Below are 23,437 nucleotides of genomic sequence, written 5' to 3'. Positions count from 1 at the left end.
TAATTACATGAAAAGAAGCTGTTGTTACGCAAATATCCAACTTTTAATTGCACAGCTCAAGAAAACTGGATCCGTGGCTCGCGGCCATGTTGTGACGTCAGCGGGAGAACACGCTGCTGTTCACTGGCTGTTCTACTCTGGTTCTACTCAATGGAAATGGCGCATGAAAACGCCGGTGAACTCTCTAGTGCTAGCTCTTCCTCTTCTGGGAGTCTAGAATTGTGTTGATCTCTTCCCAATAGAATCTATGACAGCCTACCCTCTTTACCCTTTTCCTCTCGTTGCTAGGCGGCAGTTACATGAAAGCCGCAAGCTTTCACAAGCAAATACGTGACTGATATCACGCCGACTTTATGATTACATTTATGATTATCATGTAGAATCTATAGCTCTACGTACCTTTTATCTTATGTCGTTTCACAACACATGTTCTGACAGGAGGACTGTCTTTAGATCCGGCATAGCTACTAGTAGACCCCCTCCGGAATACTGGCAGTGTTGCCAGATTGGGAGGAATCCCGCCCAGTTGAGCGGTTTGAAGTGCATTTTGGTGGGTTTTGAACACATTTTGGGCTGGAAAACGTCAGCAGTATCTGGCAGATACTGCTGACGTTTTCCAGCCCAAAATGTGTTCAAAACCCACCAAAATGCACTTCAAACCGCTCAACTGGGCGGGAAACCTCCCAATCTGGCAACACTGTGTAGGCACTGCTGATGGTAGTAACACACGTTTGTGCTGAACTGAACACCCAAGAGATTCCTTTAAGCTGGGAAGGGTGTCAAAACAATCCAAATCGAAGTGTTCAGAGCACAGGACGGATGTTGGTGAGGGCTCCCACTTGTCACGAGTGCGCCTGACTTGCTTCACCCATTTCGCATGCAGCTCGGGATCTCTGGGAAACTTGAATAAACTTACCCCATCCTTGTGGGTTTTGGAGCAAAAGCCAGCAACACAACGTGAAGGCATAATAAATAAATAAATAAATAAATAAATAAATATAAAAAAATACTAACTAGACCGGACAATTCCCTGGGGGAAATTGTGAGAGGATGCAGTGCGCGAAGCAATTCGGTCACGCATGTTTGCTGGCCGTGAATGTGTGACCTGCTATGAAGCTACAATGCCATGATTTATGTGTGTGCTTGAGACAGCAGCCCCCTCCCCCCTCTCTGCTACCTCACTGGCCCCAGTCGGCATGGCGACGGGCCTGAGCAGGAGCGCTATAGACACCCATTCAACACTTGTGTAACACAATAGACACCCATTCAAAAGCTGGATTTTCTCCCGGAACCCACATGGCGTTTGAGCCGGGACTGATCCAAAAGTGTAGAACCTAGCAGAAAAGTTGAATGCCAGATCCACAGAGGAGAAGTTTTCCTACGTTTTAGAGTTTGAATCACGTCTCTAGGTGAAAGCATGCCAGAGCAGCGGATGTTTGAAAAAGTGCTTTTTTTTCAATTAATTCCATAGAAATGAATGGGGGGTTTTTGGGACAAGTGTGACTATTACTTTTGAGAAAATTATGTCTGTAGTGTGAAATTTGTGGCTGAAAACACAGTTTAAGTTTGAAATTTTGAGCATGATTTATGTGTGTGCTTGAGACAGCAAACCCCCCCCACCTGCCCTGTCATTGGCCCCAGTCGGCATGGCGACGGGCCTCAGGAGAGCTAAGACACACAAGGTATTGAGTTTTCTGCTGTTTTTTTGCTCAGGACCAGGCCTCGAACAACGACAAATAACTCGACCACGAAAGCAGCTATTCACAAAATTCTTTCACAGTGAGCGCTAGAAGGGTCTCCTGAATAAAATGATGTATTTTTTTGTCTGTAGTGTTAAAAATAAGGACACTAGAGCGATTTAAAAATGACTGACTTTTCTGTCACATTTATAATGGGTGTCAATGAGGCCATTCGGCTGCCCTCTTCTCAGTTTGAGGCTTCTCATTCAAAAACTGTAAATCCTATCGTTTAGGTAGACACATTGTGTGAATCAGGACAAGTTTTCCTACTACTTTTGAGAAAATCATGTCTGTAGAGTGAAATTTGTGGCTGAAAACACAGTTTAAGCGAGAAAGTTTGACCTTTTTTTCCAAGCTGTCTCCACTCTGACTTAACGAGCTTCACTGGTGTGTAACGCAATAGACACCCATTCAAAAGCCAGATTTTCTCCCGGAACCCACATGGCGTTTGAGCCGGGACTGATCCGAAAGTGTAGAACCTAGCAGAAAAGTTGAATGCCAGATCCACAGAGGAGAAGTTTTCCTACGTTTTAGAGTTTGAATCACGTCTCTAGGTGAAAGCATGCCAGAGCAGCGGATGTTTGAAAAAGTGCTTTTTTTCAGTTAATTCCATAGAAATGAATGGGGTTTTTTGGGGCGCGAAAAAATCGTATTCTGTAGAGAAAAGTAATAGCATAGCGAGTCCCATCGAGCCGCACGTTTTGATATATTGTTTGTCTGTGTGCGACGTACGGTTATTGAATTATTCGAAATCGAAATTTGCGTAGGAGGAAGAAGAAGAAACACGTAGAAGAACAATAGTTGCTGTGCTTTGCACTGCATCCTAATAATGATAAACTGAACACCTGTCGCATCAACAACAAACTGGTAAGTTAGGAGGAAGGTTCTTTCGCTGGTGTCATATAGCTCCTCCTCCTCTTTCGTCTCCTGGGTGCTGCAGCCCCGTCAAATTTGCCCAAATAGCCACGTTTTTTATCATAACTTGTAAAATAGGCGCCTTCGTGAATTAATATATGGATCATCGGGAATTACTTTTTATGTTATAAAACATCGCCAAAGATGTCAAAAACGTGTCATCAGCACTTTAAGAGTAGACATGTTATAGAGGCAATTTACCCCAAAGTCTCCACACAAATGACATTTGTGTACCCGTTTTGTTGTCTTGTCTTAAGCAAGTAAATTTTCAAAATTTGTCATGAAGTGCTCCTGTAATTTTAGGTGTGTATGAGATTCTGGTTATGTACCGTCCAGTTAACTTCACACAATTGTTTCAGTGCATTTAATGTTACTGTGCAGAAGAATTTTACATCTAAAACAACAACCCAAGTGTGTGAGATGAGTTTCATTGTGTCTTGATGCATCTCTATGAATTTTCAGGATGACTTTGACGTGGATAAATTTGTGGCGGACTGCAGAAAGCGTGTCCAGCTGGAGGAGATGCGCCAGGACCTGGAACACTATTACAGGCTCCTGAAAACCGCCATGGTTGAGCTCATCAATAAAGATTATGCTGATTTTGTCAACTTGTCCACAAACCTTGTAAGTTTATTCCTCTGGCTTTTCTGTCGGAATTTTAATGCCAGCAAGGTAGTTTAAAACTATTGCAGTGTACGCACGCACGCACACACACACACACACACACACACACAAAAAAAAAAAAGTGTACGTATTTATCATTAGGAGATTGAATTTGAATCCTGATGATACAACAGCCATCTGAGGCTCCTGTAGGTGGAAGAGGGCAGATAGTAATTTCCTCTGGGTGTGTTCTACTGCCCCGTGATGCAGCTTGAGCAGCAGTTTGATATGATGTGGAGACTAGCTTCACGGGTCTCGGAAGAAACACGTGATGGCCCTTACCCTCCCAGGCTGGTAGCTGATAGGGGAGAGCTGGCAAATGACTAAAAAAAACAAAACGTACACCTATTGCCTTTTACCACAGACGCCACCAGTAACTACTATGAAACAAATAGGAAAATGTATTTTCTCTTAGTACCATGCCTCTTTAGACTTGCCAGCCCTCCAGGAAAGAAACGATCTTATTGGCAATATCATCTATGGAGCTAAATTTTAACTACATCTCTCTGAATATTCACTCTTGATATTAGACACTAGTATTAAAGCTCAGGTCACACATAGCCGGTTAATCCATCAGAACCGTGGCTGGGGCTACCATGGCCACTCTGGCAGATTTTGGAGGGGATCTTTTGTATAAATTTGGGCAGAGTAAACATGCAAATGAAGCCATGATGGAAGACCCCGGTAAACCAATGATGGAAGCGACGTACAGCAACGTATGGCCTTGCAACAATGTGTACGGTTTTCACGGCTGCAGTACGGCATAGCCATGACAAGACAAAATAAGCCATGCCCCCTTGGCAAACTTTTCACTTCCTGCAGAATGTTGTTCCGTGAGCATTTTGAGCTCAATGGTTGTGACGGAATGCTATGGTAAGCCCTGGTAGCCCAATTAAGCCTCACATATGGCTCACAGATGCCTCCACAGTCGCGACAGGTGGATTCATCCAGTGTTTGACCCATGCCAATTTTCAACATGATGAAACTTTACGGGAATGGAAGCCACGCCCTTTCGGTTGTCAAGGTAGCTCCCCGGCTCTCACTTATTCCAACAGAAGGGCCCAAAACCTGTGCCACTTGACCCCTGGAAGGCTCAAAATCGTCTCCCGGAGTCTACTGTGCAGTGATCCTGGCTATGTGAGACCTTAGTGTAATAAGCACAGCATTTTTGTATGCTAATTTTGTTATTCAGCAATTGCTGGGTTTCAGTCACATGACTTTTTAGTGGTTTTACCGGAAGTGAAATAGCTGGTGGTCTAAACAGCTGCCGTAGTGCAAACAACTAGCGATAACTTGTCAGAGTACGCTCGCAATCTAGAAGCCACTGCTGGCTTTAGATATATTCAGAAGATTGCTATGTGCAATGGAATCGACCCCTACAGTCTGGGAAAGAAGGATTTATCATACGATATCGAAAACTACCCTTCAGTCGAGTTCCCCGACATCTCGAACTATCTGGTGTTGCAGACGTCCTTCTACACCGCAAAACAGATGAAAGCATGGAAGAGTATGGAGGCTTACAACTTTTTTTTGTACGTGGCTGGGTAAAGGACCTCGGTATCAAGTCACTGCCGAATGAATCCTGTATTGTTTTTGCCCGTGTACGTATGTTGTTTATTTTTTTTTTTAAAAGCTTTTCATTCGCGTCTTTACAACGAAGTGCTGCAAGCTGAAGTGTAAACAAACAGTTCGCTTGATTCTCACTTGTGTTGGCTCTTATCTCTCAGGTAAATCATTCGCAAAGATCATCAGAAACCCCTTTAAAAACCTGGATCTTAGTTAAACAAGACGGAGAAGAAGTGATCACGGCGCATTGTAACTGTACGGCTGGGTAAGAAATTTGTCGCGACCTTCATGCATATGGACTTTGTGAGGAGTAAACAAAGAAACAGCTGGGGACTTTAGTGCTTCGTGATGAAAAAAAGTACCGTAAAATAACGACCCATAGCAAGAAAAGTACTTGGAAAACACTAAGGACATCGCTGAGAGGGAAATACAAAACCTTTCACCAAGTGATCACTGCAAACTCGAGCACGCTTTGACTCGGTTCCCTTTGATTTCACTGAGCGGTTCAAAAGCCACCTTTCTCGACGTCTTTTTGTGAAATCCTGTGTTCGTTCACCCTGTTTTATTAGTTCACGTGGAACCCTGAAGAAACTTATCAGTTTCACAGTTTGATCGATTCGAACAACCTAAAACAACGCAAGCGTAAGGCATTTTTCATGCAAGCAACGCACCTTCTCCATACAAACGCTTTGTCAACTGAGCTTTGGTAGACCACCAGCTAAAGTTTTGAATAACTAATGAGGCGGCTGTGACATCACGTGAAACCCAGCAATAGTATTATAATGACAAATCACACTTACGATGTGTGTGTGTGTGTGTGTGCGTGTGTGGGATCTGAAAAAGGTGCCATCGTTTGGTTTTCTGTAGGTGAATGTCAGTGTGTATTTAATCTGTATTGTGTGTTGAGTTACTGCCTGTTCTTCGGTTTCCTTTCTCCGTGGTGCATTTAGGTGGGAATGGATAAAGCTCTCAATCAACTCTCTGTCCCTCTCGGCCAGCTGCGAGAAGAAGTGCTGGTAAACTGTTTCAGCATCATGGTTTTGCAGAATTCTGTGCTTACCTGCTTTCTTCTGCAGTACGAATGTTGTATTTTATTTGTTGTGTAAGTCTTAAAGGTGGTGATGCATTTTTCTGCCTTGCACAGAGTCTGAGGTCATCTGTTAATGAAGTTATCCAAGCCATAGACACGCAGTTGACCAAGCAAGAGGACATTCAAAAGAAGAAGGTGTAGTTTTGATTTATAATTTGCTAATCATTTGATTAAAATAAACATTTATCAGTTGGCAAGCTCAACTTGATGGTATTTGTATAATGTGCCTCATTTCCTGGACTTCTCATTAGGTTTGTGTATTAAGACTTATGCAAGTGGTTCGATCGGTGGAGAAGATTGAGAAAATCTTGCACGCCCAGAATGCCCAGGACACCACTTCTCTCGAAACAAGCAGGTAAATATGACTGTTTATGCCAGGTGTCCTTAATATAAATTTTAAAAATAAGAGGTTAATATAATAATGGTAGCCTCTGTGAAGCCATGTGCAGTATGGCATTGACTGACTGAATGTAGATACAGTTGTGGTCAGAAGTTTACATACAGTGACGTGAATGTCAGCTTGGATATGAATGTCATGGCAATATTTGGGCTTTCAGTAATTTCTTTGAACTGTTCTTTTTCTGTGGCAGAATGTACAGCATACATCTTTTAATTAAAAAAACCTAGAATTTGGTGCACGAGTTAATTTTCTTTGGGTTTTCTGAAATCAACACGGTCAAAATTATACATACAGGGTCAAATTTACATACACTCACTTAGATTATTAATTCAAAGGTGCTGAAACTTCCAAAATGTCTCTTATCTTGCCAAGGTCTCTTAACTTCCTGTTAGTGATCATAATTGACTACAGCTGGTAGCTTCTCTGTGCCTTCATAAAAAGGGTTTGTTTACAGCACTCATTGGATTGACCAACACACAGTAAAATGGGGAAGTCCAAGGATCTGCAGTGCAGATCTGAGAAAGAGGATCACAGATATACACAACTCCGGAATGTCTCTTGGAGCCATTTCTAAACAACTGCAAATTCCAAGATCAGTTCAAACAATTATATCCAGGTTATTGTGAGGTGTAGTCACTTTGCCAAGCCACTTTGCTTCAAGAAAACCCAAACTGTCACCCTCAGCTGAAAGGAAATTGGTTTGGATGGTCAGGAACAACCTGGGAACCACCATGGCACAGCCCTGTCATGAACTGGAAGCTGATGGATCACTGTCTACAGTTCAGATCACCATGAACTAAGAGGCTGCTATCCAAGAAATAACCCCCTGCTCCAAAATTGGCACCTTCAAGCTTAACTAAAGTTTGAAGCTGACCACACGGACAAAGAAAAAGTCTTCTGGAGGATAGCTGTATGGTCAGATGAGACAAAGATTGAGTTGTTTGGCCACAATGACCACCATGTACAGAGGGACACTGTACCAGCTGGTGGTGGTGGTAGGATCATCATGCTCTGGGGCTGTTTTGCTGCCAGTGGAACTGATTCATTGCACAAAGTGGATGGAATAATGAAGAGGGAGGACTACCTCAGAATTCTTCAGCAGAAACTTGAACACGACTTGGGAGTTACAACAGGACAATGAACCCAAACACGCATCAGAGCTGGTTGCGGAGGATAAAGCAGGCTAACATTAAGCTTAAAACAAGTCCTGACTTCAACCCTATTGAAAATATATGGACCGTGCTTATAAGTCGAGTCCATGCCAAAAAAAAAAACAAATTTAATTGAACTCTACCAATTTTACCATGAAGAATCATGAAATATCCAAACAGAATTCTGCCAGAAGCTTGTTCATGGTAACCAAAAATGGTCAAGGTGAATCTTGTGAAGACATTTTACCCAAATATTAGGTGTGCTGTATGTATAATTTTGACCCTGAATTTATTTCAAAAAATCCAATGAAAATTAAAACTTGTGCACCAAATTCTAAGTTTTTTTTTTTTTTTTTTTTTTTTAAATTAAAGATGTATGCTGTACAGTCTGCCACAGAAAAACAATAGTTCAAGGAAATTACTGAAAGCCCAAATATTGCCATGATGTTCATATCCAAGATGACATGAATGTCACTGTATGTAAACTTTTGACCACAACTGTAGCTATAAACTATATCCTTATCTACTTGTGTTTTGCTGTGCATGAAAAACAAAATGTAAGGTAAATCCTTTCTTGTTCTAAAACACCAGTCTTTCTTTGATTGGTTTTATATGCAGTCCTCTGGTAGCGGGTCAGATTCTCGAGCGGATCGCCACAGAGTTTAACCAGCTGCAGTTCCATGCTGTTCAGAGTAAAGGAATGCCCCTGCTGGATAAAGTGCGCCCGGTGAGCTCAGCTTTCACATGCTTTTCGAGTGTCCAGTGTCAGCATTTTTGAAAAAGTTAGTGGTGAAGAGGTAAAATACTTCTTCCATTACCACACTGAAATTTATTTTCCAATAACAGGACATCCCATCATGGTTTATTCCTTTTATACCTCAGCAATTTGCCAGTTAGGCCTACTATTTAATAATCACTTAAAAAAAAAAAAAAAGGTATCAAGGAGTGACAAGTCTCTCCTTGTTGTTGGGAGATCGAAAATTATCATCACAACAATACCACAGTCACCTGTAGCCAGCAGCGAGATTGCGCGTACTCTCTGGGTGTGGGAGGGTTTGCATACGTGCACTCTCTCAGGTCAATCACGATGACCCTGGCAAATCCTGGGCGTCTGTGAGCTCATGTATGCGGAAGAGGGTAGATGGCACATCCTTTTACGTTAATGACAGCACGTTGTAACAGAATTCATTACAATATCAGTTTTTGTTTTTTTTTTATGCCGCACTCCGTTACTTCAAGCAAGTAGAAACGGATGCAGTGCAAGACCTGGTAGTAGCAATCAAGAGGAAAATGGGGAGGATGAATGAAAGTGTTTCGATGAATTAAAGGTAGGGCTGTCAGTCGATTAAAATATTTAATCGCATTATTGTCCATAGTTAACTCACGACTAATCGCGCTTTTTAAATTTCATCTCATCTCATTATCTGTAGCCGCTTTATCCTGTTCTACAGGGTCGCAGGCAAGCTGGAGCCTATCCCAGCTGACTACGGGTGAGAGGCGGGGTACACCCTGGACAAGTCGCCAGGTCATCACAGGGCTGACACATAGACACAGACAACCATTCACATTCACACCTACGGTTAATTTAGTCACCAGTTAACCTAACCTGCATGTCTTTGGACTGTGGGGGAAACCGGAGCACCCGGAGGAAACCCACGCGGACACGGGGAGAACATGCAAACTCCACACAGAAAGGCCCTCGCCGGCCGCGGGGCTCGAACCCGGACCTTCTTGCTGTAAGGCGACAGCGCTAACCACTACACCACCATGCCGCCCGCTTTTTAAATTATTTTTTAAAAAATCTGTTCTAAATATACCTTAAAGGGATGTGTTTCAAAGTTTTTGTGGAGTGGGAGTGGATAAATATGCTTGCTTTATGCAAATGTTTGTGGCCAGGTCAGGAAGGATAAGGCTGGACACAGCAAAAATAATTTTTGTAGGGATTTTATTCCCCCGCTGCATTTAAAAAATAAAGCAGTGTTAACTTTTATAATTGTAAGGGTTTAGCATAATTCACTGTGAACAAAACAATATAGTATTTTTCTCCAGTTCTGTACTTAACTTCCAGCCTCAAATTATGCAATAAAACAAACTTGATGTGGACTCTGGACAACAGTAGGGGTTATCTTTAAATAAAGAAAATAAAAATTTAAAACCCAAATAAATACATTTGTTAAGCCACACAGTTCATAAAGATGTTTTCCAGTAAAATGCAGTAACTCACTGGTAAATATACAGAACGTTTCATGAGCAAAACGGCATTTCTAAGCACTTTTACACAACTCTCACATTTCTCAGAATAAAACAAGCTCTCTCACTCCAGTGTGCAGCCTGCGTGCATGTGCGCGCACACACACACCTGGACCTTAACACGTCGTCTTTTCTCCTGTCTGGACCATCAAAAACATATACACATTTTATGTAAACAGTCGGAATAAAACAATATAAATTGATTCTGTAGATAAGTGCACTTTATCACGACTTGCACCGACCAGCTACTCACTACATCCCTCGGATCATGCTACGTCATGTCCTGATTTCCCAAACCGTGGGGGAGGGGACACAGAACATGCACGCATTAATCACGCGTCAAAAATATTTGTGGCGTTAAAAAGAATTTGCGTTAACGCGTTATCGCATTGACTTCGACAGCCATAATTTAAAAGTAATATTGTAGAAAGCAAAATGAAACTGACCGTGAGCTGTGTGATTGTGTTATGTGTTTCAGAGGATCGCTGGCATCACTGCCATGTTGCAGCAGTCTCTCGAGGGTCTGCTAATTCAGGGCTTGCAAACCTCAAACGTGGCCATGGTGCGTCACTGCCTGCGCACTTACGCCACTATCGACAAGACCAAAGACGCCGAGGCACTGGTGGGGCAAGTCTTAGTCAAGCCATACATGGAAGAGGTATATTTAATTTATTTAGCTTAGTCTGTACTCGTACATTACATCCAAATGCATAGTATTGTATTACACTAGACCAAATGTAAGGTATCGATCCACATTTAAATGCATGCGCCTCTTGTAGTTCTTTTTGTGTACCAACTAGCTACACACCTGATGGGAGTTTACAGGTTGAATAATCTGTTTACGTCACAGGTCATAACTGAACAGTTTGTGAAGTCCAGCCCTAACGGCCTTCAGATGATGTACGCAAAGGTTCTGGAGTTTGTGCCTCATCATTGCCGCCTGCTCCGGGAGGTCACAGGAGGGACTGTTTCTAGGTACGATGTAGTTCATCACATAATATTGGACATGCTCATTCTATTTTTGGCAGCTTCTTAAGTCCCGGAGTTACTTTAGAAAAAGAGCACATCATTGCATGGTGACTCAGCAAAATCCTGTCAGTGCAGCGGTCAGACTCTTGTGTTTCAATTTTGCTTTTTTTTTTGCCATTGTCAGAGTTATTGAATTACCTTTTTTCAGTGGCGCCGCCAGGCGTACGGCCGTACGCACTAGGCGTACCTTGGGGAGAGAGAGATTTTTTTTTAATTATAATTGTTACCTGAATGCTTTGGCAATGCAACATAATTTGAGAAAGAGAGAGAGAGAGAGAGAGAGAGACACGTGTGTGTGTGCCGGCGCATTTGTGTGCTTCAGGAGTGGGCGGGGTGTGCGTGACCAAGAAAGCTCATTGGTCAATGCAGATATATTTTTCTTGCACCACTGAGATTCTCTCCAGTTTTGAGAAACAGAGACAGACAATCGTCAGTAGTCAGAGCTTGTGCGAGAATATATTGAGAAGCGAGCAATGTGGCCCTATATTTAGCCGGGACCATCCCCGGCCCAAACCATCAATGGTGGCCTGCTTGGAGCATGGGGAAAATAATTTTCACTAATTTTGGTCACTGATCTTATTCTTGCATTAATCATCAATTCAACTGCACTCTGCATTTTCACATGGCAGCCCAGACGCCGACAGCATCGCAGCAGATTAAATAGGCGCTACCAAATAAGGAAATTCTCCCCTCCCCTCTATTGCAGTTGGTTTGGTCCAAGACTCCTCCTCTGTATTGCGGGGAACTTAAACAACATTGGCGCGAAACAGCGCGCGTCAGTGATGGAGGGCAGAAAGAGGCCAGGTGGAACCGAAAGGGCGAAGCTTAAAAAAAGGAAGGACGTGGCAGCAAAATGTGCCAAATTGACAGATATGTTCTCAAGACCAGCTGGTAGGTTACGAAAGATATGGAGTATGATAACCCTGTTTGTCGATTTTATCAGTCTATGCTAGGCCTATAATGTGTCGATAGTTTGCGATGTCAATTCAGCTTTTTGATGTCATGTGAAATCTCACAATTTACACGGTATAGATGTGGTGTATGTCTTAATTCTAAGAAGAACCGGACATTGCTTTACATCCCAGTTATTAACAATTTTAGATGAACAGGTCCCAAATGTGCTGTTGCGCGTTATTTCCTCATCCAGCCTATTTCATCTCGCTGTCACACCGTGCATTTCCACAGGCGTGCGCACATTGTGGTTATGAACACATAGGCCTAGAAGTCATATTTGATGTTAAATAATTGTTGTTAAATATATAACTTAGAAGAGGTGTATGCGTATGCCAATATTCTAAGCAGAATCGAACACTTGCTTTAGCCTACATTTCATTTAACCATTTTTGAGTTGCCTAATGCGCCCTCACGCTTTATCTGCCGGTTGCTGAGTACCCAGCATTGTTGATTTGCCATTAGTTTTGAGGCGTATGCGGCATGTAATGCACAAGCATTGGTTCAAATGCACGCGAGATGGGTGCTTTCGTTATTTTAAGACTATGTGACTAAAAATGTGTTGTGTAATTCGTCTTAAATAACGCGAAACAATCAGCCATACTCGCTGCTTTGCTATTTGGAGTGGCAGTCAGCTGGATTTCGCCCCCAACGTAAAAGTTCATTCCCACACCCGGGCCGAAGATGCCGATTTCTGAAGATGCATGTACTTTGGATGTGTTTTCAAATATTTTCACTAAGGAACTTTGGGACATGTTGGTGACACAGATAAATGTATATGCGGATTAGACACGCGGCCACACACCATCCAATTTTAAGTGGAGCCCCGTCTCATACTAGATGAAATCGTTCGTCGGTCTCTGCATTACGTTTGTGGTCATTAAACTACCGCGTAATGGAAGTTTTATTAACCCTAAAGTAATGCAGAGAACGACGAACAACATACATTGTCACTACCTGAATTTAAACCAAATAAAAAGCATTGTGAAAGAACAGTTATTTGTTTTATCTTTTTTAATGTACTCAAATTCCTCCTCCATTTCAAAGTGGCCTGAATGTGAATTAAACTCCCGGACTGAAAACAGGGCCCACTCCGGCCCTGGAAGCGAGTCAAAAATGAGTAAACGAACCCTGAAACAAACGAGCTTGTTTCAGACTTTTACGAAAAAGTCCAAAAGCAGTGATCCAGGGGTGTCATCTGCTTGCCAGTCCTCTCCAGTATCAGCTAGTAACACGGCACTGGCAGCTTCCACTCCTCCGCAACCTAGCAGCAGTACGCTGCAGCTGGATGCTAGCTCAGTTCCTTTGAGGGAATTGCCTTCATCTACCTCTGAGTTTGAAACTAGCCATACATCCAGTGAATTTCATATAAGAACACCTACATCTCCCCATGTCCCTTACGATCAGAAGTAGATGGTTGCTCCACCTTGCTGACAAATGAGCCATCAGATAGCTTTACTAATGAGCCACGAGTCAGCCCGCTATCACTGACATCAGATTTATCACACATAGGGAAACTTCAACCAGATGCCTTAAAATGTGCACCGGACTCTGTAAAGCTCAATGTCCTACAGAACCGCTTCAAACCAGACAGAGGGTGGGTGGCTCCTTCGACTCTTCATAGAAACTGCAGCACGCAAGCGTTTTTTTTTTGGGGGGGGGGGGGATTACACCGCTAGTGCGTACCTTACAGTTCAACCCTGCAGGCGCCCCTGCCTTTTTTCACTTGGCCATGGACTGTGTAGCACCAGTTGAACAAACCTCCAAAGCCTTGCTTCAAAGCCTTTTTTGAAAGAGTGCTGTTTAGCAAAAGCTCTGGTAACACCCAAACAAATATTTGTGGAAAGTCTGGGAGGGGGAAAAAACCCATCATGTGTATCTGTAACTGACTTCTGGGGAACAGTGAAAAATGACACATCTTTTTTTTTTATAAATCAAAATTGGATTTTCTGCCTAAAATATATACCTGTGATTTAATCAGGCATAAATATATTTCGCCAAAACATTGTTGAAATGTTTATCATTTCTACCCTAAGCCTAAGCTTGTAGATTAAACTTTATGCCTGCAGAGATCATGTTGAGTAAACATGAAGCCGGGTTAACAAACATGGCTGGAGAGTGAGTGATTCTTCTTAAAGATATTTGAATTGCTAGCTAGCTGGCTAATTCACACACATAACACTATATATAGTGTGCAACAATAAATTGTGATACAAATTTATGGCAACTTGAATTAATGAAATAAAAAAAAAATTGCGATTGTCAACAAGCTGTGTAATCTTTAGTTTTTCCAAGTGGTATTCATGTGGTTTAGATAGCACAGGGTGCAATAATGCAAAATAATGGGAATGCATGTGACCTTTATCCTAGGTGGAAGTAACACAGCTCTAATGGCATGAAAACGTACAAAAACAGATCTTAAAAAAACAAACAAACAGATCTATTTGACTGTAAAAATAGATTTAACAAGAAATCAGAGCTCTTTTTACAGACTGCTGGAAGCTTAAAAAAAGCAAGAGAATAAAAATGAAGGTAAATGTTTAAGAAAAAGCCTATTTAAGTTTTTCATTTTTAATAAAAGGAATTTTTAGTTAATAGGTTGTTTTACTCCAACCTTTATAAATGTTGGCAAATTATCGTGGGTCATTAGGAAAATGAAAAGTGGGGGTTTTTTTGTTTGTTTTTTTAATTGAACCTTTTAAGTTGATAAAGAATATGAAAATAAATATTGCATTTTGTTTGTAATAAAATTTTTGAATTTATTTATTCATGAATACTGTAGGAAAACTGAATCATGAACCCAGTATTGAGAGTCAGGAAATTGTTACATGCCGTGTGTGTGTGTGTCCCCATGCAGTAAATGTTGTGCTCTGATGAAATTCTTGGTTACATGTGATAGTAAAATGGGTTTAAGTCTAATATAAAATATATTCTGACTTTTTCCTCTGCGAGACCTGCTTCTCAGGTGTTTTTTTTTTTTGTTTGTTTGTTTGTTTGTTTGCTTGTTTTTTTGAGAACTTGTGCACCCTCTTCATTTTTGAGAGTAACCAGACTTTAAATTACTGTAACTTGTGCGATACATGCACAAAAAAACCAAAACACAAAAACCTAACATAGTATGAAATGGCAACTGTGACCATGTGAGTGGTTTCCCAGATCACCACGCACCTGTTCAGTCTGCAGATTATGAAAATGTTTTTAATTGTACTTATAACATCGTGTAATCTTTATATTTAGTGACAAAGCTGACGTCGTTCCTGGATATGACTTCCTTGTTAACTCCGTCTGGCCGGAGACCATTAAAGGTGTTGAAGGAAGAATCCCTTCTCTTTTTAATCCTGGCAATCCTGATGCTTTTTATGAGGTAAAACACACACACATGATTCACTTCAGCTGTTCATTTTTAGTCTCATTTGGAGCCTAATATGATGTTGAAGGCTTAAGTAGCATCTCTGTCTTTTTGTGTTAGTGAGCTGAAATCATTGATGTGCAAGTACTCAGTTTAGTGAGTGGGTTTTTATCACGAAGACATTTATACAAGTGGCTTTTTCATTTCTGCCGAACGATGAGAATTTCCCCTTGTGTGTGTGTGTGTGATTCACACCTGTCATTGTGACTCATGGTGTTGGGAATGAGTGTGAAACCACTGGGTGTAAACAAATGAGCACAGCCTTATAAAAAGGTGTTCTGTGTGTTGCAGATCTCTCCTGTTTAGAAAGTTGTTTCAGTCTGACTATCAGGTCTTATTTATAACTCTTCTAAACCAGTTGTTTTCTCCGTCCAGAATCTGTGCCGTGTTTGCAAAGAAGTCTTTATTTATTAATTAATTACCAAAGGTCAATTCACCACAGCAGCTATCGCTAACAGTAAGAAGCTAATTATGAACACCAGCTGACAGGGCCTTGAAGTGAATTCCTTCACCTCCACCAGATGCCCTCTACATACCTGAGCTATTGGCTTGGCCTTGCTCCCTGAGAGATACTCAGATCTGTTCTCTAACTTTTCAGGATGCAGCCATGTTTCTGTCTTTAGAGGATGAGGGTTAGTTCAATGTCAAGTCAGAGATGTGACTCGTACACAAGCATTTTTCCACCAAAAAACAGAACTCATGATGCGCCGAAATGTCATCGCATGAAATATAAATTCAGTCGCAAGGACTTATTACTGTGAGGCATTCAGTAGGACTTGAATGGCCTGTTAATCCTCACAGACATTGTTTTGTTGGGTTTCTTACAGAGGTACTGCATTAGCATGGACTTTGTGCGGAAGTTTGAAAGGCAGTGTGGATCTCAGGCGAGTGTAAAGAGACTCCGAGCACACCCGTCCTATCAAAGCTTCCAAAACAAGTGGAACCTTCCTGTGTACTTTCAGTTGCGGTGAGTGATGCTGGGCAGGTTCCTGCTGCTGCTGCTGCTTTCAGACGTCCTGTAAAAAAATCTTGACGCATGGTTTCTAACAGACTTTTTGGTACATTTTCAAATAGTAAGTAAACAACAACATTTTAATAAAATGAGTTAATGCCACCAAAACTACTTTTGCATCTCTAAGCCGCAGGTAGGAACTCAGATGTAAAATGATGCACCCAGCTAGAACACCAAAGAGCTGGAGAGAATCTCAATAATAATAATAATGATTATGATTGGGGGAGAAAGGGAAACGTCTCCTTTATTATATAACTGAACATTATTTTGTATTACATCGATTGCATTTAGCAGATGCTCGAGGGCACTTCAGCTGTTCCTGCTGGTCCAGGGGCTTGAACCGGTGACCTTTTTGTTCCAACGCTGCTTCCATTAGGCCATGGCTTTCCCCACCAGAGATAGTTAGAATGACTGACTGCAGTTATTTTTTTTTATTTGTTAGTTATTTGAACTGGAATTTGGGGAAACCTTATGAAATATCCTTGACTGATAGTTTTTATTTTTTCAGACTTTTCCATTAAAAAAAAAAAAAAAGATATCTATACTTTTGCATATCTCCAGCATAAATCTAAGCCATTTGTCTGTCTTTGAACTACTAGAATAAATGTGAATCGATTTCTAATTACTAATGCTATATTTCAAGAAAAGTTTAAGATATTTGACATTATCACTCACACAAATTACAATATGGTCGTCATTTTCGTCAGCAAATGATGAAAATGGATTTTGTGAAATTGAATTATTAAGCTGAATCAGTCATTATGTAGGAGTTGGACTGTCTGTGCTCTGGGTTGTTTATTTTGAGCCTCGGCTTATCAAGTCCATCCTACTGAACCCTACTGTGTACCAGAAGGGATTAAAATGTAAGTACAGGGCTCGAAATTCATTTTTTTTTTTCGCCAGCCAGCCGGACTAGTTACCTTCCAAAGTAACTAGCCAAACAGAAAATCAACTAGCCAAAATTTGTTCATGTATGAATTTTACTTCTGTCAAAAATAACGCACAAGAGAGTAGTTACCATTGTTCATGACTAATGTGCATTTATTTCAAGACCTGAGTATTTTGATACTGTTGTTAAATACATAAATGAGAACAACATAGAGCACCATAATATAATATCAACAAATAATATATTGGAAAACTTGGCAACTTGGTGTACGTGTATTGAAAGCAAATATAATTACTATCATGACTATAGCACCCAAAATATGTCCAACATGCTTTCTGTATTTAACCATTTATGAGAGAGAAAGCATTAGGAGCTTCATATTGACTACGAATCAACTTGAAAAAAATTAATTATTCCATAAAAATTGTATCGCAGCCAAGGCCTACCCTGCTCCCACGTTTGCTTATAAGTCCTTTGTCGTTTCTCCTTTTCAGACCGAGGTCACTTTGTCCCCGTCTCTGGCGGTTTCTGTACACCTTTCAGAAAATTCCACATCGCAGCGTAGCTTTGGCAGATGTAGATGTAAACAACAACAAAAACACGTGTTTAAATGGGCGATAATGTGGCCACATCTATTGAATTTGATAATGTGATGTGGCAGCAGGGGCGTGGCCAAGCGTCGGTCTGTGAATGGAGGGCGGAGTCAGGGAAGGTAAGTGGTGGAACCCATAGACATATAAACATAGACGCCGCATTGAGCTGGTGGCCCCGTTGCTGGGATACGTCAGAGTGTCCGCCATATTGGATGTGGCAAATCTTCCCCATAAACCAATGCAAGTAAATGGACTGAACTTCATAAAGCCCCTTTCTATAATAATATTTAACTCGATGCCTTTTATTCACCCATTAAGACACACACGTATATATTTGGGGAAACAAACAGGCATCAAAACAACACATATAACTTTTAATGTGATGGTTATAAATAGTGTGCGAAATACCCGTCAATATTCTGAATGACCGCCAAACTGAGTTCGGCCAGGTTCTAACGTCGTACCAAAACAAAATACATCACTGATTCCTTCACATTCAGAAAGGTTAAAAACATTCATCATACGTTCAAAAACGTTCATCATAGTGTGGCACTGTATTATCTAATTCACACTGCTTATGACTATAAACCTACCTGGTGGAGATGAGCTGGGAAACTGAAGGAACAGCTCCCTCTCTGATCCTGACTGTCTGACCTGTTCTGTCAAAATCCTCTGTTCTGAAGTGTTCACTGCAGAGCATGGATGACGGAGTAGCAGAAAACCCTTCCCGTCGCACAGCTGTCTCCCACTGCTTTTTCATGTCTTTATTTTTGGGAAACCTACATAGTATGTGAAAAGTTAGCTAAGCAACTAACAACAGTCAGCGTAGTTACGAAGGAAATACTTCGTTGTTTGGAGACAGGTTTCACCGAGCGGCTATTATGCGCAAGACTTCATATTAGCCACAAAGTCAGAAAAATCTGTTCGTAAAATTACGTTATAATGACCAAATACAATGAAAAGTATTTTTCCAGTCTCACCGGTGAAAGGTAATCCCATGTGATCTTGTTTGGACGGTAAACCTGTTGGTACAGTTAAACGCAGCACATGAATGAGGCATCTTTATTCTCGGCTACTGTCTAGATGCTATACCAGAGACGGTTGAAGAATCTCCACTTTGCCACATCCAATATGGCAGCGAGGATGACGTATGATTCTACGCAGAAGGCGGCATCTATGTTTGTCTATGGTGGAACCATTGCACCTGATGGGGATTAAGCTGTGTTTGTGTGTCTTCCCCAGTGACTGTGCCCTTTAAAAGGAGAGGAGAGCAGAGAAAGGAGCTCTCTCTCCCCAACCAGAACACGCGCGTGTGTGTGTGTGTGCGTGCGCGCGCCTGGGAAGTGATAAAAGGCTGAAAAGCTAGCAATAGTTCATTGAGAACTCAGTTCTGGCCTGCCGTGCTTCTGTGCTCCACCCACCTGGTCCAATACTACACGTGATTACCGCGATATTCAACGAGATGCGTTATATGCATGCACAGTAGTGAAAAAACCGACAGCCTGACTCATACACGATATGATTCGGAATTCTTCTGTATTTTTTGTCCTGCCGATAAACACATCGATTAACACCGACACGGCACACACTTAATATGTGGCGGCTTTAGTTGACGGTGTGTCTGAATCTTCACTTCATGTTTGATGAGCTGATGAGAGACGGGTGTGCTGGCCGCAGTGCGGGGAAAACCGGGGAATGGGGTGAAGGATCGCATCAGGACCTAGATGTTCCCGGCTGGCTCGTGACAAGATTCAGCTTAAAAACACTGCGTCTTGCAAGACGTCTGACCATAACGAAGGATTTGACGCAAAATGCCTGCGTCCACCTGCAGTCGGTCGCCACCTGATCAATCTCAGGTCGCAGCATGCGTCTTTCTGCCGTCTGACCTGGGCATATTAGAGGTCATGATTGGGGAGAGCTGGCTGCTGCTTTGGAAATGGCAGGTGACCAAATTGAAGGAAAAATTTAAAAACCAATCTGAACGTGACAAAATGTTACCTGTGTAGGCACACACAGTCCCTTTTAAGAAACTACAGGTCCCATCGGCCAGCTTCCGCGTTGACCTGCGTCACGGCTGGGCGGGATCACCTACGTCACATCCTCCAGGAAGCCATAAGTAACCCGGCAACTCCCAGCTCGCTCTCTCTCTCTCTCGTCTTGGATTTCAAGCCGTCCAGACACAGAGATACCCTGCACCAGAAAACCCAAGAAAAGACGTCTTTCTCGCAAGATCCACGATTTAGCGCGATTTCTTTGTTTACCACTGGCCACGGTAAAAATCCAGAATCGCGCGATTTTAAACTCAGATCGAGTGCAACCGGTTTCATTTGTTCATTATAAGTATGTATGACTGCAGCCCAAAGCAGTTCATTTAAAATTAGAAGCGACCGGATTCCTTCTAATTAAAGTGCTGTGCACATTGTTTGATCAGAGACTTCTTTTCATCACGAACGACCACGCGTCGGACCAAGAAATCCTCTGCGCTTCACGGACGCCTCCACAACTGTGAAACTCCAAAAGTCTCGGAACATCATCTCATAATCTTGCGTAGAGGCGAGATACTGAAGTAAGATTGGCATTTGGGCAAAAAGACTAGTCTTAGGAATTAGTTTTATTAAGTAGTGTGAATTTAAACTCAGGAACGGTTTAATTGTTTACACTGTAGACACGCAGCGTGTTGAATTGATGATTGTTCTATTTTGTTTTGATCTCTCAATTGTTTGATAGGTTTTGCATGCTCTCTTTTCCTTTCTAACACTTTAATTTCATCATTACACATATTTTGACCTCATCAAGATTTCAGTGGATTTAGTAGTGTTATAAGCTAGTGGAGTTAGCTATCACGGCTAATTCTTTTGTCTCGTTAGCAAGCAAGGCTAACCCTCTGTTTAGGGGACACACACACACACACACACACACACACACACCTTTTGTTCTTAACCCCACGAGGTAGAATTCTTTGGCCTTAGCTAGCAACACAAGGCTAATCTTTGTCTCCACACGTGGCCACACACACACAAACATATCTTAGCTAGCAACCAAAGTTAACTCCTTTGTTCTCCTCAAATCCCACGTGGTGACCCCCACACCTCAGATAACACACACATACCTCAGATAAGATTCCAATCACTCGCACACATCACTCACTCTCTCTCTCACACACACACACACACACACACACACACACACACACACACACACACACACACACATACCTCAGATAAGATTCCAATCACTCGCACACATCACTCACTCTCTCTCTCACACACACACACACACACACACAACACACACACTGTTTATGCTTGCTTATATGTATATATCTGCTGACTTTATTGAATGTACATCGTTATAATAAATTCAATTATTCTGTTAAACTGTGTGTTGTACCGATATTTTTGAAGCCATCCAATCTCAAAAGAATTCCAAGGTGCATATGAGTTATGTAATACGGCAAGTGATCATAATAATTTGGAATATACCATAATTTAGCTGTTTGGTAACTTATTATTAAGCACCAAAATTAATGGTATTAATTAATGAGACTGATTCAATGAGACTGATTTAATGAGATTAAGTAATGAGACTGATTTAATGAGATTAAGTAATGAGACTGATTTAATGAGATTGATCACTTAATTACCAATTGCACCTACACCTGACAGCCCAAAACACAAATATATAAACAAAGGACTTTAGTGGTTGTAAAACAACTCCTATTATTAACCATTATTTAAGAAATTTGCTGCACACTCCATTAAATTCATTGCCCTGGATGTGTTTTTCAGGTACAAGGAGATTGCCGGATATCTGGAAAATGCCACTGTAGATGGATTAAAAGCAGCTCCAGGTTAGTCTCCAAGTGATCATACAGAGGAAAAAAAAATGCTTAATAAATGAAAAACAGAATGACTCTGAGGAAATCTGCTGAGTTTGTAATGTTATGCAAATAATACTGACTTTAAAATGGAATTAGTTTATGGGTGTGAGCATGTTATTATTTCTTGGTGGAGATTAAAATGTCCACAAGGATTGGAGTACTGCATTTTATTTAAAAAAAAAAAGCATAGTTTGAACAACAAAGAAGAGCTAAATGGTTTTCCTTTTGGAGGTTAAGGATAGGGTTAGATAAGATGTAGGCACAACATTTAATTAGCTGCATTAATAACTCTGTGTGTGTGTGTAGCGGGGAGCCACTACCGGCTACAAGTGACTGATGTGTTATGGAGCTGTGTATGCAGGTGTTGGGCAGAGCGTGTCTACCTGCCCCCTCTTGCTCATCGATTCTGGAAGCTAACGCTGCAGCTCCTCTCCCGTTATGCCACCTTTCTCACTGAGGTACAGCAGATAAAGCACTCAGCCTGTGCAGACATTTCCTCTTGTATCCTATTGTTTTTACAATAGCCAAATTTAAAGATATGACGGATCACCTCACCTTGTGGCGCTGTCGTCGTGTGTTCTATCATCTCTCTGCATTCCTCTAGGTCCTAACAAAAACCCCGCCTTCAGAAACCACCAAAGAAGCCACAAGGCCTCTTCCAAGCTCTGCCTCCTCCACGTCGAGCCGTACCTCTCAGGACGCAGACAGCGAGAGCGGTGGTCCTACAGTCCTGTCCACCAAACAGCTTGTTTTCATTGCTGCTGATGTGGATCAGTTACAGGAACAGGTACCGATGGGACAACACTGTATAGAGCAAAATGTTCTCGAAATGTTGTCTGGGTTTTTTTTTTTTTTAAATAAAAAGCTAGACGGACTTTTGATTTCATAAAATTGGTGAAATTTAGTTCCCTCTGAAATTTGTTCATTGTGATATATGTTTATTTCTGTAATATCTCGAAAGAAAACAGGCCACTCTGTGGCTGGGAAGTTATTTAATTTGAGGGGATTCCCGAGCAAATAATGCGTATGAAATTGCTCGCTTCGTTCAGTCGAGGAAGTCTGTGTGCACATACGCAGGTTTACCATTTTCTTCTACTTCCTTTTTCTTCTTTTGGGTTTTACAGCAGCTGGCATCCAGTGTTGCGTTACTGCCATCTACAGGTTTACCTTTGAGCGTGCACTGACAGTTCCATCATTCTGTCGCTAAACGAGCAGCTGATCACACCGAGGTGCTCGCTGACTGCCGATATTTATTAGTTTGGTCCTGCATTTCCTTTCCTTCGCAACATAACGTCTTTTTCTTCTCACATTCCATTACTGTAGTCGGTCTTTCGCGTTTCTTTCGCACACTCACGTCCTCTGTTTTTCTCTCCTGTTTCAAATTTGTATCCCACAATGCCTTGCACGGACAGGGAAAGCCCATCGCGTGATGCATGATGTTAGTATCTTGAACTGGGTCATGGTGAAGAAGCAGGAAAAAATACTGGAGAATTTAGGGCCATGTGGCTCTAAATTCATTAATTGTTCTGTTTAAAAAAAAAAAAAAAACTAATAAAATTGGAAGTCTGTGATTCAAATTCGGTAGCTTTCGGTCCACTGAACAAAAATAATTAGGTGTCGGGAAAATTCTTTTTTTTTTTTAAATGACCTAAACTTGAAAAATCTGAAAAGCAGTCTACCTTTAAAGCTTAGTTGCAGGGTGGAAGTTTTTTTTTTTTTTTTTTAAATTTATGATCAGGTTTTTATAGATATGGGCTTATTTCACTTGCTCACTTGGGTTTAATCCAAACCTCAATAACTCAGTGAGCCTGTAAATAATATCAGCTTAAACCTATGTGTTCTGTTGGTGGAAATGAAGTCAGTTCTAATAAATCGACTAAATATAATCCTCAACGTTTAT

At 41.4% G+C, this 23,437-nt stretch overlaps 1 protein-coding gene across 1 annotated transcript in view; it reads left to right on the top strand.

The window, feature by feature from the left end:
- The window catches only part of cog2 (component of oligomeric golgi complex 2), a 37,052-nt gene that overhangs the window by 5,141 nt on the left and 8,474 nt on the right, over positions 1-23,437 (top strand). Inside the window, exons 2-13 of the mRNA XM_060926343.1 lie at positions 3,117-3,278; positions 5,834-5,899; positions 6,028-6,108; positions 6,225-6,328; positions 8,143-8,251; positions 10,253-10,432; positions 10,625-10,749; positions 14,992-15,118; positions 15,991-16,130; positions 21,446-21,507; positions 21,844-21,995; positions 22,142-22,324. Of these exons, the coding sequence (XP_060782326.1) occupies positions 3,117-3,278; positions 5,834-5,899; positions 6,028-6,108; positions 6,225-6,328; positions 8,143-8,251; positions 10,253-10,432; positions 10,625-10,749; positions 14,992-15,118; positions 15,991-16,130; positions 21,446-21,507; positions 21,844-21,995; positions 22,142-22,324 (1,491 nt within the window). The remainder of the gene's footprint in view (positions 1-3,116; positions 3,279-5,833; positions 5,900-6,027; positions 6,109-6,224; positions 6,329-8,142; positions 8,252-10,252; positions 10,433-10,624; positions 10,750-14,991; positions 15,119-15,990; positions 16,131-21,445; positions 21,508-21,843; positions 21,996-22,141; positions 22,325-23,437) is intronic.

The sequence above is a fragment of the Neoarius graeffei genome, chromosome 7 (assembly GCF_027579695.1).
Source record: "Neoarius graeffei isolate fNeoGra1 chromosome 7, fNeoGra1.pri, whole genome shotgun sequence".
Classification (NCBI taxonomy): domain Eukaryota; kingdom Metazoa; phylum Chordata; class Actinopteri; order Siluriformes; family Ariidae; genus Neoarius; species Neoarius graeffei.
Note: the sequence above shows the minus strand (reverse complement) of the source record. Positions and strands in the feature narration are given on the sequence as shown.